The 15,053-nt window shown below is 48.3% G+C and overlaps 1 protein-coding gene across 1 annotated transcript; it reads right to left on the minus strand.

Moving 5' to 3' along the window:
* Positions 1–10,046: 10,046 nt before the first annotated feature.
* On the minus strand, positions 10,047–14,073 carry LOC107548101 (uncharacterized). Its single transcript, NM_001323009.1, is given in 5 exon segments — positions 10,047–11,262; positions 11,347–11,502; positions 11,602–11,817; positions 11,911–12,043; positions 12,837–14,073. Coding segments are annotated over 5 exon segments (2,826 nt in total). The 5' UTR covers positions 14,018–14,073; the 3' UTR covers positions 10,047–10,122.
* Positions 14,074–15,053: the final 980 nt, after the last annotated feature.

The raw sequence follows: 15,053 nt of genomic DNA on the forward strand, positions 1-15,053 counted from the left end.
CTTCCTAGGCCTACTTCTACCATGCACAAAAGTAGAACTTGAAGCAATCATAGCATGTGAATCATAAGCATCATAACTCCTATTATAATGAGCATTCCTAGAAAATTTTCTATCATAAATGAACACATGATTCCTTTGAATGCTACTAGCCATAGGGGCCTTCCCTTTCTCCTTGTTAGGAATGGGAGCCCTTTGGCTTGTTAAGTTCTTGGCTTCCTTGCGAAAGCCAAGCCCATCCTTAATTGAGGGGTGTCTACCAATTGTGTAGGCATCCCTAGCAAATTTTAACTTATCAAAGTTACTTTTGCAAGTCTTAAGTTGAGCATTAAGACTTGCTACTTCATCATTCAATTTTGTAATAGCAATGAGATGTTTATTACAGGCATTAACATCAAAATCCTTGCATCTATTGCAGATAACAACATGTTCTACACATGAACTAGATTTATTAGCTACTTCTAGCTTGGCATTTAGTTCATCATTAACACTCTTTAAGCTAGAAATAGACTCATGAAAAGCAGATATTTCAGAAGATAGAATTTTATTCCTTTTAGTTTCTAAAGCAAGAGATTTTTGTACTCTAACAAATTTAGCATGCTCTTCATACAAAATGTCTTCTTGCTTCTCTAAAAGTCTATCCTTTTCATTTAAGGCATCAATTAATTCATTAATTTTATCTACCTTTGCTGTATCTAACCCCTTAAATAAATCAGTATAATCTACTTCATCATCATCACTAGATTCATCATCGCTTGAAGTAGTATACTTAGGAGTTTCTTGAACGTTTACCTTTTTCTCCTTTGCCATGAGACAGGTGTGGCGTTCATTGGGGAAGAGAGAGGACTTGTTGAAGGTTGAGGCAGCGAGTCCTTCATCGTCAGAATCAGAAGACGAGCAGTTGAGTCCCATTCCTTTCCGATGTGTGCCTCGCCCTTTGCCTTCCTATAGCTCTTTTTCTTCTCTTTCTTCCCACCCTTTCCTTGTTCCTGGTCACTAGAGTTATCGGGACAATTTGCTATGAAATGACCAGTCTTACCACATTTAAAACAGGAGTGCTTTCCCTTTGCTTTGCTCTTGTTGGGATGCTCCTTTCGTCCTTTTAGCACCGTCTTGAAGCGCTTGATGATGAGGGCCATTTCATCTTCATTCAGCCCGGCAGCTTCAACTTGTGCCACCTTGCTAGGTAGCGCCTCCCTACTGTTGCTTGTTGCCTTGAGTGCAACGGGTTGGGGCTCATAGATGGGCATTGGGCCATTCAATGAATCATCAACGTATCTTGCTTCCTTGATTATCATACGCCCGCTCACAAACTTTCCGAGTATTTACTCGGGCATCATCTTTGTGTACCTAGGATTCTCACGGATTGAGTTCACAAGATGAGGGTCAAGGACAGTAAAAGACCTGAGCATAAGTCGGACGACGTCGTGGTCCGTCCATCTCGTGCTTCCATAGCTCCTGATCTTGTTGACCAGGGTCTTAAGCCTGTTGTAAGTTTGCGTCGGCTCCTCCCCCCTGATCATCGCGAACCTTCCCAGCTCGCCTTCCACCAACTCCATTTTGGTGATTAAGGTGACGTCATTCCCCTCATGTGAAATCTTGAGGGTGTCCCATATTTGCTTGGCGTTGTCCAAGCCGCTCACCTTGTTGTATTCGCCCCTGCACAATGATGCTAACAAAATTGTGGTAGCTTGTGCATTCTTATGGATTTGTTCGTTGATAAACACAGGGTTATCCGTACTATCAAATTGCATTCCATTCTCAACTATCTCCCAAATACTAGGATGGAGAGAGAAAATGTGACTCCAAAAAGCGTAGTCCTCTCCATCAAAGTGTGGAGGTTTACCAAGAGGAATAGAAGGCAAATGGGCATTGGAATTATACGGAATACGAGAATAATCAAAAGAAAAGTTTGAGTTAACCGGTTTCTTTTTCTCGTCGTAGTCGTCGTCTCTTTAGGAAGAAAAGGACTCGTCGCTGTCGTAGTAGACGATCTTCTTGATGCGCCTCTTCTTCTTCCCGTCCTTCTTCTTATGACTCGAGCCGGAATCGGTGGGCTTGTCATCCCTCGGCTCGTTGAAGATGGACTCTTTCTCCTTATCATTGACCATCATCCCCTTTCCCTTAGGATCCATCTCTTCGGGCGATTAGTCCCTTTCGTGAAGAGAACGGTTCTGATACCAATTGAGAGCACCTAGAGGGGGGGTGAATAGGTGATCCTGTAAAACTTAACAACTAATAGCCACAAAACTTGGTTAAGTGTTAGAATGATAAAACCAAGTGGCTATAGAGCGAGCTCTTGCGAAATACAATAATCACACAGAAAAGCAATCACAAGAGACACGCGAGTTATCCCGTGGTTCGGCCAAGTAATACTTGCCTACTTCCACGTTGTGGCGTCCCAATGGACGAGGGTTGCACTCAACCCCTTTCAAGTGATCCAATGATCAACTTGAATACCATGGTGTTCTTCTTTCTTATACTTTCTCCTGTTTGCGAGGAATCTCCACAACTTGGAGTCTCTCGCCCTTACAATTGATGATCACAAAGAAGCACAGAAGTAAGGGAGGGAAGAGCAACGCGCACAAGACTCAAAACGAGAGTACAATCACGCACACAAGTCACAACTTGAGCTCTAAGTTCAACACACGGAGTTCTCAACTCAAGTGGAGCTCAGATTGCTAGCACAAAGAATCAAATGCGTGGGGGTGAAGTCTGGATGCCTAGAAATGATCAAAGAATGCTTGTGTAACTCCTCCATGCGCCTAGGGGTCCCTTTTATAGCTCCAAGGCAGCTAGGAGCCGTTGGAGGCAACTTTGGAAGGCAAATCTTGCCTTCTGTCGGGTGGCGCACCGGACAGTCCGGTGCGCCACCGGACAGTCCCTGTAGCTGTCCGGTGCGTGATCTCCTTCCTTTTATAGCGCATCCGACCATTGCAGATTTGCGGTAGTTGGCACATCGGACACTGTCCGGTGCACACCGGACAGTCCGGTGCCCCCTGCCAACCGTTGGCGCGCCCATGCGTCGCGCGTAGATTGCGCGGCCGACCGTTTGCGCAGTCGACTGTTGGCTCACCGAACAGTCCGGTGAATTTTAGCCGTACACCGTTGAACGATTCCCGAGAGCGACGACTTCGCCGCGGACGACTCACCGGACAGTCCGGTGCACCACCAGACAGTCCGGTGATTTATAGCCGTACACCGCCGTCGAGTCCCGAGAGCGGACTGTTCACCGAGACTGGTCCTGGCGCATCGGACACTGTCCGGTGCACCCAGACCGAGCTGCATTTGGCTGTACACAGCCAACTCCATTCCAAACCAATTTCTCCTGTTTCTAGCACTTAGACACAATACATTAGTACTCAAATCAATGTACTAAGTCTAGAAACATATCTTGTAACTTGATTTGCACTTCTTGAGTCTTTGGCACAAATTAACACTTAGACCATTTGTGTTGGGCACTTAATCACCAAAACACTTTAGAAATGGCCCAAGGGCACATTTCCCTTTCAAGGTTACTGCGATGAAGGTCAATTTGTTATTCCTGAAACAAACCATGAAGCGATTAAGATTTGTTAGTTTGAGGATCTTCGACAAAGGCACACCTCCAACACATATGTACTTGGTGGAACATGCTGATGATCAATACCGCTAAGCAATGTCCTTGACATCTATGTATTCATGGCCCTATTTGTTTCAGTTTTTTGTTGATTCTGGCCATTAGAAGCTACTACGGACTGCAAAACGTCTAGCTTTTGAGATAGCTTCTATGAGAATCATTTTGATGAAAATCGTCCGAAATCAACGTGAAAACACAATTTGTCGAGTCATCGCGACAGAAGCAATATGTCACTTCCTAGTTTCTAAAACCTTATAGACCTATTCATCTTCCTCTTCATATAATCTCCACAATACTTAGATCTCCCCATAATCAGATTCTCCCAACAGTTAGATTCTCATAAAAGCCCGTCAAAAAAAAGTTGAACCAAATAGGCCCCATATTTTTCTAAGCTAATTCTCGCATAAGCAGTAGCCAGGCATGACACTAAAGATAATAGGTACACAATTTTACTGAACATGGAACCTAGCCACGTTGATTGAGTATAGAATTTCATGTGTTTTAAATTATCATAGAATTTGCCAATAATCTTCCTTGCATTGTTTTATGGGATACATGGATGGTGGAGCATTGGTTTCTCATATGGAGTGTGGGTTGCTTCGCTAGTGGCTTCTGAGTTTTTGGTTGTTACTACAGTGTTACTAGAATATTTTTGTCTCTATGGATTGCAGCTGCAACAGTCTAAACATCCGTCTTTAATTCGAAGCAAACAACCCCGCATCTCAAACATGGAAGACTTACTTTGGGCTATCCTAAAGTGAAACACCAAAGGTTTGCCACTGTTGTCATGTGGCATATACAATAGTTTCATGCCGCTCATTTAGTAGAAGACTCTGTTTTGTTAACTAAAACTATCATGGATACCAACTTCATCCTATACATGACCAAACTAGAGGTTTGGGTAGGACCAGGGGGAAAATCTGATTAAAATCTTTGGCCTGTGGTTTGTCAGGTCTAGAGATGTAAATGATACAAATATTATCCGTCTATATTCAAATTTAATCCTTTAAGAGGGTTGAGATCCAATCTGTATCTAAGTTCAAGTATTCAGTATCCGATCCATATTTGATCTATATTTATATTTGTATACTTAAAGTTTGATATTTAAGATGTTGATATCCATTCAAATTTTATCTGACACGACTTGATGATATTCGTATCTAAAGATAAAATATAAAAACAAATATGGAACAACTAATATATGTCTGTATACGATCCGATTGCATTTCTAGTCAGGTCAGCCTATTCCTCCATTTGTCCTGGAAGGCTCAACAACATGTTTTTCGATTAAAAGAAGAGAATAAAAGAGGAGAAATATTGGGATCGGACAACAAATATTAAAAGGTTGACGTGGCATTTCCCTGTCGCGTCTAGTGTAGGCTTTAATATATAGAAGTGTGTAATTATGTGCCGCAGGTTCGTAGCACTTTCGGGTAGCATACGGGTAACATGCACGGGTGTAGGTTTAATACGGATGCGAGTCTAATATTAACATCACGGGTACCGGTTTATATACACCTTGTACCCACATGCATGTTCTATTATTAACCTCATATATCACAGATATCATGAGTCACACTGCGCACTGACTTGTCTGCTGCTAAATCAAACATTCTTTTTGTTTTCCCCACGACTGTTCCAGAAGCACAAGGAAAATTAATTGTAGTCTCAGTAGCACGGGATAGTACTGAGTTATATGGGGACCTCTTAAAAAAGAGGTAGCAATGGTTAGGGCATCTCATTAATGAATAGTTTCAGATTGAAGCAAATTCTGGTGATTGACTAATAATGAACAAATAGTGGAATATAAAGATGATCTACCTGCTGCCGAGCTCCTATTGGGCTTTTTTGATTTAACTTTTTTCTGACCAGCTTTTCTGAGAATCTGACTGTGGAGTATCGTGGGGATTACATGTGGAGGAAGATGAAGTGGTCCAAAGGGTTTAGGATCTAAAAAGCGACGGAGTCGACCGATTCTGTGTTCGTATTGATTTTAATCGGTTTTTATCAAAGCGATTCTTATACAAGCGGGTTGAAAAGATGGAGCGTTTTTGACAATCCGCAACAGCTTTTGGTAGCCAGAAGCTGAGAAAAGCCCAAACAAACAGAGCCATTGTGTGGCGCTCTGTCCCGTGGCTTGTGTGACCTGCCTCATGGTACCCCGTTCCAAAATGATTGTATTGGTCTGATATATTTCAACTTCAGCAAATAGAAATTAGTGAAATAAGGGTGAAATGTTGTTTTCGACTTAAGTATTATTATAGACAAGCATAATTTATTAATACTATTATATTCTAGAGAAGCATAATTTATCAATATTATTATGGAGAATCCACTTGTAACGGATACCATAATAGCAAAACACTCCTCAGAGCATCTTCAACAAGGAACTCTAAAATAGAGCCTTAGAAATTAAAATAGGACCGTATTTAAAATGTTTAGGACTTCGAAAGAAATTTTTACTCCAACAGTTAGGCCTTAAATAATGCTATTTAGGAAATAAATCACGTTGTTAGAAAATAAATATTTGTAGATTAAGAGAAAAGAAGGATAGGGCTCCAATATATAAGGTATTATATTTAAGACCCGAGTGTGATATCCTGGCCTCTGGAATGGTGATATCCTGGCCCAAGGCTTCATAGAATTAAAAGAGTATCCATACCAATAAGGTGCATTTTCTTTTTCGGAAGGCTATCTGGAAAGAACCTCCAAGTTAAGCGTGTTTGGCTTGGAGCAATTTGGGATAGGTGACCGACTGGGAATTTTTATCGGGTGCACATGAATGAGGACAAAGCGCGTACAAAAGACTCGTGTTGGTCACTGGGGACAATATATAATCCTAGAGAGCTGACAGGAGTAAGTACTGCTGGTCTAGGGATTAGACGGGGTGTTACAAGTGGTATAAGAACCGACCCTCGTGGTTTCACGGGTGTGTGTGGGTTAGGGGTTCGGGTATATGGCGTATGACGCATGTGGGCCCAGAGTGGTCACATGACATGGCATATGACGACACTAGACACACAGACGTGGCTAAGAGGGGAGGTTTCTGGATTGGGGTTGACTAAAGGACGTCGGTCTTCTAAAGGGGGTGGATTGTGATATCCTGACCCCTGTGATGGTGATATCCTAGCCCAAGGCTTAATAGAATTAATAGAGTATTCATAGCAATAAGGTACATCTTCTTTTTCAGAAGCTTATCTCGAAAGAACCTTCAAGTTAAGCGTGTTTGGCTTGGAGCAATTTGGGATGGGTGACCGATCGGGAATTTTTCTCGGATACGCATGAGGACAAAGTGTGTACAAAAGACTCGTGTTGGTCAGTGGGGACAATATATGATCATAAAGAGCTGCCAGGAGTAAGTACCGCTGGTCCAGGGATTGGACGGGGTGTAACACTTAGAGACCGAGCCTTATAGTCGTTTGATGAATTTTTATAAAATAAGACCATTGTTGGAGGGCATTTTATGATCCTAAGTATACATGTCCAAACTGGTGGGCCATGTCGGCCCAGCACGTTTCGACCCGTTAGGTTGACGGGCCGGGCCACCGTGCCACATCCCAGGCCCAAGCACGACACGCACATAGCCGGGCCGGCTCGCAGCCCGTTAAGGCCCGTCGTGTTTTGACGGGGTGAGAAGAAAAATAAGTAAAAAAATACTAAAAACAAGTTTTGTTAGGATTTGAACCCTCGTTAGAGGGTTTAAAATGGCTAGCTACACCACTCTAACCAACTAAACCAAACTTATTTTATGTCTAAACCATTAAAGTTGCTTCTAATATACAAAGAAATGCACTGAAAAATAAAAAAATAATCAGGCCGTGCTCAGGCCGGCACGGCGTGCCACGGCAGCGGCCCAAGCCCGGCCCGAATAACAGGCCGCCACGGCCCGAGCCCGTCAACCACCGGACCGTGCCGTGTTTGTGACGGGCCAAAAACGTGCCGTGCCACGGGCTACTCGACGGACACGGTTCATTTGGACATCTCTAATCTTAAGCCCTATATTTCAAAATATAACCTTGATTAGAGCCTCTTTTGGAGATGCTCGGCTACGGCCCATCGCTAACATACAAACCAGGAAGGCAGACAAGCTGTGTGTGGTTCCTTGTTTCATGCAGGACCATTCGCCCATTCCTTTTCATCCAACCGCCGCATGCCAACCTGCCCCCGCTCGACCGCGGCGCTGCCACATGGCAGCGCCGACCGCCTCATGACACAGCCTGCACGGCGATCGACGATCTCCACGGAGACCATCGAGATCGCCTTCCACCCCACTTCCGCTGCCGCCTGCCGGAGATGCCCTTCATGCACGCTTCAACGCCGCCCCCGCCTCCACCGCCGGCGCCGTTGCCGCCGAAGCAGAAGCACGGCAGCGGAAAGCAGCGGCCGCGGCCGGGGCGCGTCATACGGTCGATGCGCGCGGCGTTCCGGTCCTTCCCGGCCATGCAGGCTCCGACCTGCCGCGGCATGCCGTCGCTGCACCACCTCCCGGGCCTGCAGGGCTCCGGCGTCCGGAGCCACTTCCACGGCGCGATGCATGCCACGGGGACTCTGTACGGCCACCGCCGGGCGCGCATCACCATCGCGCTGCACGAGAGCCCCGGTAGCCCGCCGTGCGTGCTGCTGGATGTCGGCGTGCCCACGGCCAAGTTCATCCAGGACGTGAGCGCGGCGGGGATGGTGCGCGTCACGCTCGAGTGCGAGAAGCAGCACCATACGGTGGACGTGGGGGCGCGGAGGCTGCTCGATGAGCCGGTCTGGACGGCCGAGGTGAACGGCGAGAGCGTCGGGCACGCGTCGCGGCGGGAGGCGACAGAGCGGGACGACTGCGTGATGCGGATGCTCCACTCCACGTCCATGGGCGCCGGCGTGCTGCCGTCCGATATGTCCCACCCGTCCGACGGCGAGCTCACCTACATGCGCGCGCATTTCGACCGCCTCGTCGGTTCCAAGGACTCCGAGACGTACTACATGCACAACCCCGAGGGCGGCACCGCCGGGCCGGAGCTCACAATCTTCTTCATTAGGACTTAGAATCAAATTAAACCAACAACCTCATCTCTGGTATGTGTTCTTTCCTGCCCAAAAATAATTAAATGCTCAACGAGATGGAGACGTGTGAAATGAATAGATTTTCTTGCTGCTCAATCCGCATTTCCGCGGCCATTTGAGTTGTTCAAAGAGGACAATGGCAAAACAATTATATAATGGAAAGAAGAAACAACTAAATAAACTACGTAGCAACTCTAAAAAAAATTAGCCAAATTTACTGATTTAGATTTTAGATTTCATGAAAAAAGGTCAGCTAGTTCATCAGACTCTATAAACCAATAGACAAAATGACGAGTGAAGCATGTTATAAAAAAAAAGAGAGAGAGAAGGTGAATGGATGAAGAGCTACTATATTTGATGAATCATTCACTGGGTTTGTTGGAGATATTTTTCTTCTAATAATAACTGAATTTACCTTTACAAGACGATCTAACTAGTCTCTTTTGTTGGTGTGTTTGGTTGAGGAGCCAACTGGGATAGAGCGGCTCCATTCCAATTTCTAGGAGTTGAGCCATTTCATTCTGTGTTTGGCGAGCAGAATGGAACCGCTCCATTTTTTTCCTTTGGTTGAAAGTAAAATACAGCGGAGCCGCTCCGTTATTGTTTGGTTGAAGAGTCATATAAGTGTTGAGTGGAGGAGAAGGAGGAGAGCGCTCGCGTCCACGAGAGCCCTCGCATCCGGTCGTTTTGGTGGAGCAAGAGCATACTAAATATTTGCCATATATAGACTCCAGGAGCCGCTCCGCTCTCTTCTATTGAAAACCAAACATAAAAAAAATAAGAATAAAGTCGTTTCATTCATCTTCGCTCCTCAACCAAACGTAACCTTAGGAAAACACGAAAGTATTAGTTTCCGCAACAACAGTCGGTCGTGCGGTTAAGTTTGTTATACAATTAAAATATGGAAAAAAACATATTTTTTAAAGTATAGATATACTTTATTATTGAATCTACCGTTATATTAAACTAGTTAGTTACCACTACACGTTACTACGGTTTCTATATATCATATTTATATAATATTTATATAGATAGACCTAGCTCATGAATCTATATCTATACTAACTTATTAAGAATCTAATGTGGGCACCTGATGATATCGCGGCTTCACCTTCGACCACATCGCACAAAAAATAAAGAGCAAACACTCGAACCTAAGCCCTTTTGCTTTAGAAATTTGGAGTTAACCACCAAAACACACAAACCTTAGTGTTTAAAAATAAACAATAGTTATATCTATACTATTTTATTAAGAACCTAATGTTGACACATGGCTACACTCTCTCTACGTCCAGAGCCCGCAAAAAATAGTGCAGAACGAGTACTCGAACCCACATCTCTCTGCTCCAAAAATTTAAGGCTAACCATCAGACCACATATATCTTAATATTTAAAAATAAACAAAAAATATATTTGTAGCCTAGTCGCACATAGCTAGTTACGTATATTTACCGAAATTACAACACCGTGAGATTTCTCAAGTTGCTCACAAATCTTTCCCCGACGGACGACCCGGCCCTGACGAATACGGCCGGGTACCCGATCCGGGCTTCGACCTGGGCCTCGAACCCGCCCTGCACCCCAGCCCCGGTCCCGTACTCGTTGCCGCTCCACACGTGCCTCCACGCACCGGCGCCGGCCGGGAAGTAGGCGGTCACCGCGGTCCGCCCCTTGTCCAGGACCGGCACGACGAGCATCTCCGTCCCGACAAGGAACTGCTGGTACGTGAGCGCCTGCACGCGCTCGTCCGCCGGGTAGTGCAGGAACAGGTGGCGCGCCACGGGGAGCCCCGTCCGCGCGGCCTCCCCGACGAGGCGCGCGCGGTAGAACTCCCAGGCCTTGTACATCTTGGCGCAGCGCGCGAAGTGCGCCAGCGTGCGGCCGCTGGAGTAGAACTGGCAGTTGGAGCCCGGCCTGTTGCCCTCGTGGGTGCGGAGCACGACCGTGAAGGCGTTCACCTCCATCCAGCGCATCAGGAGCTCCTCGCTCCGGCGGTAGCGCAGGAACGGCGGCAGGTCCACCGTGCAGTAGCCGCCGGCGTCGCTGTGGTTGAGCGGGAACCCCGAGAGGCCGCCGCTGAGGAGGCCCACCACGCTGCTCTTGATGCCGTCGTTCGCCTGCCAGCTCACCATCTGGTCGCCCTCCCAGAACAGCATCGCCCAGCGGGAGCTCTCCCGGAACCCCGACCGCACGAAGAACACCAGGCCGTCGTCGTCGTCGACGATGTCGTCGCTCTCCGCCGCGGCACGGCGGCGGCTGGCTCTCCACTCGTCGGCGATCTCGCGGTTGACGCGCGCCCACAGCTCCGGGTACCGGTTGTGCGCGGCGACGGAGTCCTCGCCCGAGTGCAGCCGCGCGTCCAGCGGCAGGCCCTCGCCGAAGTCGGCCATCCAGCCGCTGACGCCGCGGTCCACCATCCCCCGCAGGACGGTGCTCTTGAACCACGCGTGCGCTGCCGGGTTGGTGAGGTCGAGCATGGCGACGTCGAACGCCGTGTTGGGCATCATGTACGGCTCGCCGGCGTCGTCCCTCACCAGGATGCCCAGCTTCCTGGCTTCCTCGAACAGGTGCCTCTTCGCGCTGGGCTTCTCGTCCATCTGAACAAGAACACAATTAAAGCACGCGGGGGCGGCGGGGCACCTTCTCTGGCATGATCCGTGAACGAAACGTAACGTATGTACCGGCACGAGGCAAGGGTTGCAGTAAGCCATCGTCCGGATGCCGTGGCTGCGGAGGTCGTCTACTAGATCGTTCCACCCATTGTAGTGGGCATCATCGAGCTCCCAGTTCCACCAGAGCTGAGACCCGATCGCCGTCTTCCTCTGGCCAACCCAATCCTGCAGCCAAAGACCCAGCCAACGTGCAGCAAGCAAGCAGTTCAGGGCCGGTTCAGGGTGCGTCGTCAGACACGAAGAACTGTCAGTTCCTCCTCAGACCTGTAGCCAGAACGCAGAGACAGGGACGTCGTAGTCCTTGAGCTGGCCCCAAACTCTGCGGACGGCGTCTGTGCCACCCTGCATGCCGACGACGGCGCCGGACGTGATCCACCTGGGAAGAACCGGCGGCCGTCCGGTTGACTCCGTGTAGCTGGTGAGCAGCTCCGTCGGTGAGTCGCCGTCAAGTATCCGTCCCTGGACTGAATTGCCGTAAATCTGAAGGGAAATTGCATGTACTCGATGAGGTCAATGTCTTTGAACTGCTCATCTGAAAAGGAACTGTTGCTTTCTTTGTAGGAGTAGTCCTACCTGAATTTGCACCCTGTCAGGTCTCGTCAGGTCGAAGATGGAGTACTCGTATCCTTCGAGGTACAAAGATCTCATCTTTGAGGTCATGTAGAACGGAGAGGGGGCATATGTCGTGCTCCAGTTTCCTCCTGACCTAAAGAAAAAACAAACCATCAGGGACACACTAAATCTAGCTGCAAATAAATTCAGACAAAAAGGACATAATACTAAATCCCAAGCACACAGACGCAAGAAACTGATGCAAGTACGTAGACGCCACAAATCGTTGTCGATGTGACGAGTTTTCCACTTGGCACTAGCAAAAGCTTCAAAACAAACAAACGATAAAGGCCCCACGGTTGCTTGCTGAAACTGTTCGTTTCAAGCCCACACACTGTCTCAATCTTGTTGTTTTGGAAGGTAAATCCTTGTAGGTTCATGAACGGCTGCAGTAAAGTGCCAAAAGACCAAGAAGACAGGATAAGCTCAATTGGTCAGATATCTGCCACCCATGCTTCCAGCATGGTCCAGGCACTTGGCTTGTATAGCTATCACATTTCTGTTAGAAGACTGTCTCTACCATTTAGTGTAAAATAGGAACGCGAAATTATAGATGATACTGTTTGCAAAGTAAAATTTAAAATAGATAATAAAATAGAGAATGCGATAGAAAATCTGATGTAGATAGCCTAATGTCGTGACCACATGAGAAAGGCACCTTCTTTGCTGAAAGGGTCTGCTAGAAACTACGTCGATATTTTCGCAGACCACATGCACAAGTCCAACCCATCGAACATGTGGTGCTGCATCGAGAAGGACCAACTCATGCAGCGTTTAATCTTGAAATTTGAATTTTCTTTGTCTCCTCTACGACTGGTAAGAAGCACAAGGGCTCTAATTGACTTTTTTCCCCCCAAGTATGGACGAGCCGTGGGAAAAAGAATCACCTGTAGCTGACGAGGTTGGCGGCAAAAGTGATGGGCTGGTCTCCCCTGCCGATCCCCTGCTCCTGCACCAGCACCGGCACCCGCTTCCGCTTGAACTCCACGTGGCTGAACTGCTCGCCGAACCCGAAGAACCGCTCGTCGCGGCTGCTCGCATACGTCAGGAACACACGGTTGAACTCCTCCGGCCGCCGCTCCTCCGCCCGCTCGGGCGCTGGCAGGAGCGCCGACGCCTCCTCACGCTCACGGCTCGGGGCCGGGGCCAGCCTCGTCCTCTTGCTCGTGGTGGCTCGCTGGACGCGCGCCGACAGACGAAGCCGCAGGCTGGCCCGGTGGAGCCTCGGGGTCGTGGTCGTGGTCGTCGCCGTCGCCGGGGGCGACTTGGCAGGGTCAGCGTGCGAGCAGGTCCATTGGTAGTCGCCGATCTTGACGCTGAACCTAACCTGCGTGTCGCTCTTCTCCTCGAGAAGGATCCAGTACCGCGCCGAGAGCACGGGCCTCGCCGCCGCCGCCGCGCTCCGGGCGCGGCGACCTGCCGCGCGCAAGCGCAACCCGCAGCAGGTGCACGACGGCGACGCGCCGGCCTTCTTGGCGGCGGACACGAGCCCGGTCACCACCAGCACCGGGAACCGCGTCGCGTCGGACGGCCGGAATGCGGCGGCGCGCAGCAGGTCGGGCTCGGAGCCGCCTGCCTCGGCGTCGCAGCGGTAGAAAGCCCTGATCTTGTCGACGTGCTGGCGATCGGGGACGAGGCGGGCGCCGCCGTCGCGGAGCGCGAAGGAGCCGCGGCACTCGTCGGCCTCGGTGGCCACGGAGGCCACGGAGAGGAACGCCACGCCGGGGACGGTCTCCCACATCGCGCCGCCGCCCGACGACGGAGGAACCCTGGACAGCGAGACCTCGCCGCCGCGGGACGGGTCCCAGCGGAGGCGGAAACGGGTCCCCACGGGGAAGTCGTGCGCGTGGGCGAGCTTGGAGGTCGACGCGAACGACAGGCGCAGGGCCCCGTCGCCGTCGTGGATGGCGGCCGTCGGTACGGCGCGCGGGAAGGGGTTGTTGAGGCGCGCGTGGTGCTTCTTGGCAGTCTTGAGCGACGCCATGGCGACGGCGGTGATGGCGCGCACGGGCGAATGGAACGGACGGAGAGCCCGTGCGGTGCTCTCTACTCGGTCCGAGGCCATCATTGGCTGAAATAGATTCTGGAATGACGGGTGGGGTCAAATGGTGGGGCGGAGCGGTGGGCCCGAAGAGCGCGCGTTTGTTTTTGATTGACGTAGTGACAGATGTACATAGGAGTAGTATTTTGTTCGCAATTGCTAGAATTACCGATAAGAAGAAAGGTTTATGGCATGTCCAACAAGGCAACAAGTTCAATTTTGCGATATACCACTACTAAATCGCACCAGAATCGTATCATATTTAGAAGAAATTTCTGCGCTCCGAACTAAACATTGATGAACTTACCTGTTAAAATAGTTTTTTTGGTTGAATATTTAAATCGCAAGTTCAAGATTTATGTGAGTGATGTTTATAGTGGTTTGTTAAGACAGACGGACAATATATGTCTTTTTTTTGTTTCTAGCAAATTCAATAATATAGCTCACAACGGATTTTATGATGTTGTCATGTTACATATAGTATAATTATACAATAACATAACTTGTATATTTAATATTTGACTCATCTTTTCCTCTCATAATCTGTCTTAGAGTCCTTGAGCAGCCCACTTCTATTCTCTCTCTATTTTTCTTTTTTTCACATCACTACAAATCCGATACGACATATCTTGTAGTCTACCTACATCATCTTATTACACTTGCTCTTAGACTATCTACAGTAGATTCCATATCGCATCCCTTATCTCATCTTCTATTATAAACTTTATTCTGCAAACAGTATCATCTACAATTTCACGTTCCCTGTTTTATACTGATTGCTGGAGACAATATCAGTGGTGTTACATGGATCATGGATGTCTATATGCCTCGATAATTCATTTTCGTTGACTTAAGTGCGGGGAAGGAGACTAGCGCCGTAATGGGTAGAGCCAGAATTTGAACATAAGAAAGGTCATTTAAACCGGCAACAAACAAGCATAACGATATACATATACGGCTAATATTCCACTAGTTTGACTCTTATATAGGTCTGGACAAAATACGCTTAGCTTATCTGCTCGCTCAGCTTATCTCAATTTTGTCACGAGCTGAGCTAGTATTT

The sequence above is a fragment of the Zea mays genome, chromosome 8 (assembly GCF_902167145.1).
Source record: "Zea mays cultivar B73 chromosome 8, Zm-B73-REFERENCE-NAM-5.0, whole genome shotgun sequence".
NCBI classification, from domain to species: domain Eukaryota; kingdom Viridiplantae; phylum Streptophyta; class Magnoliopsida; order Poales; family Poaceae; genus Zea; species Zea mays.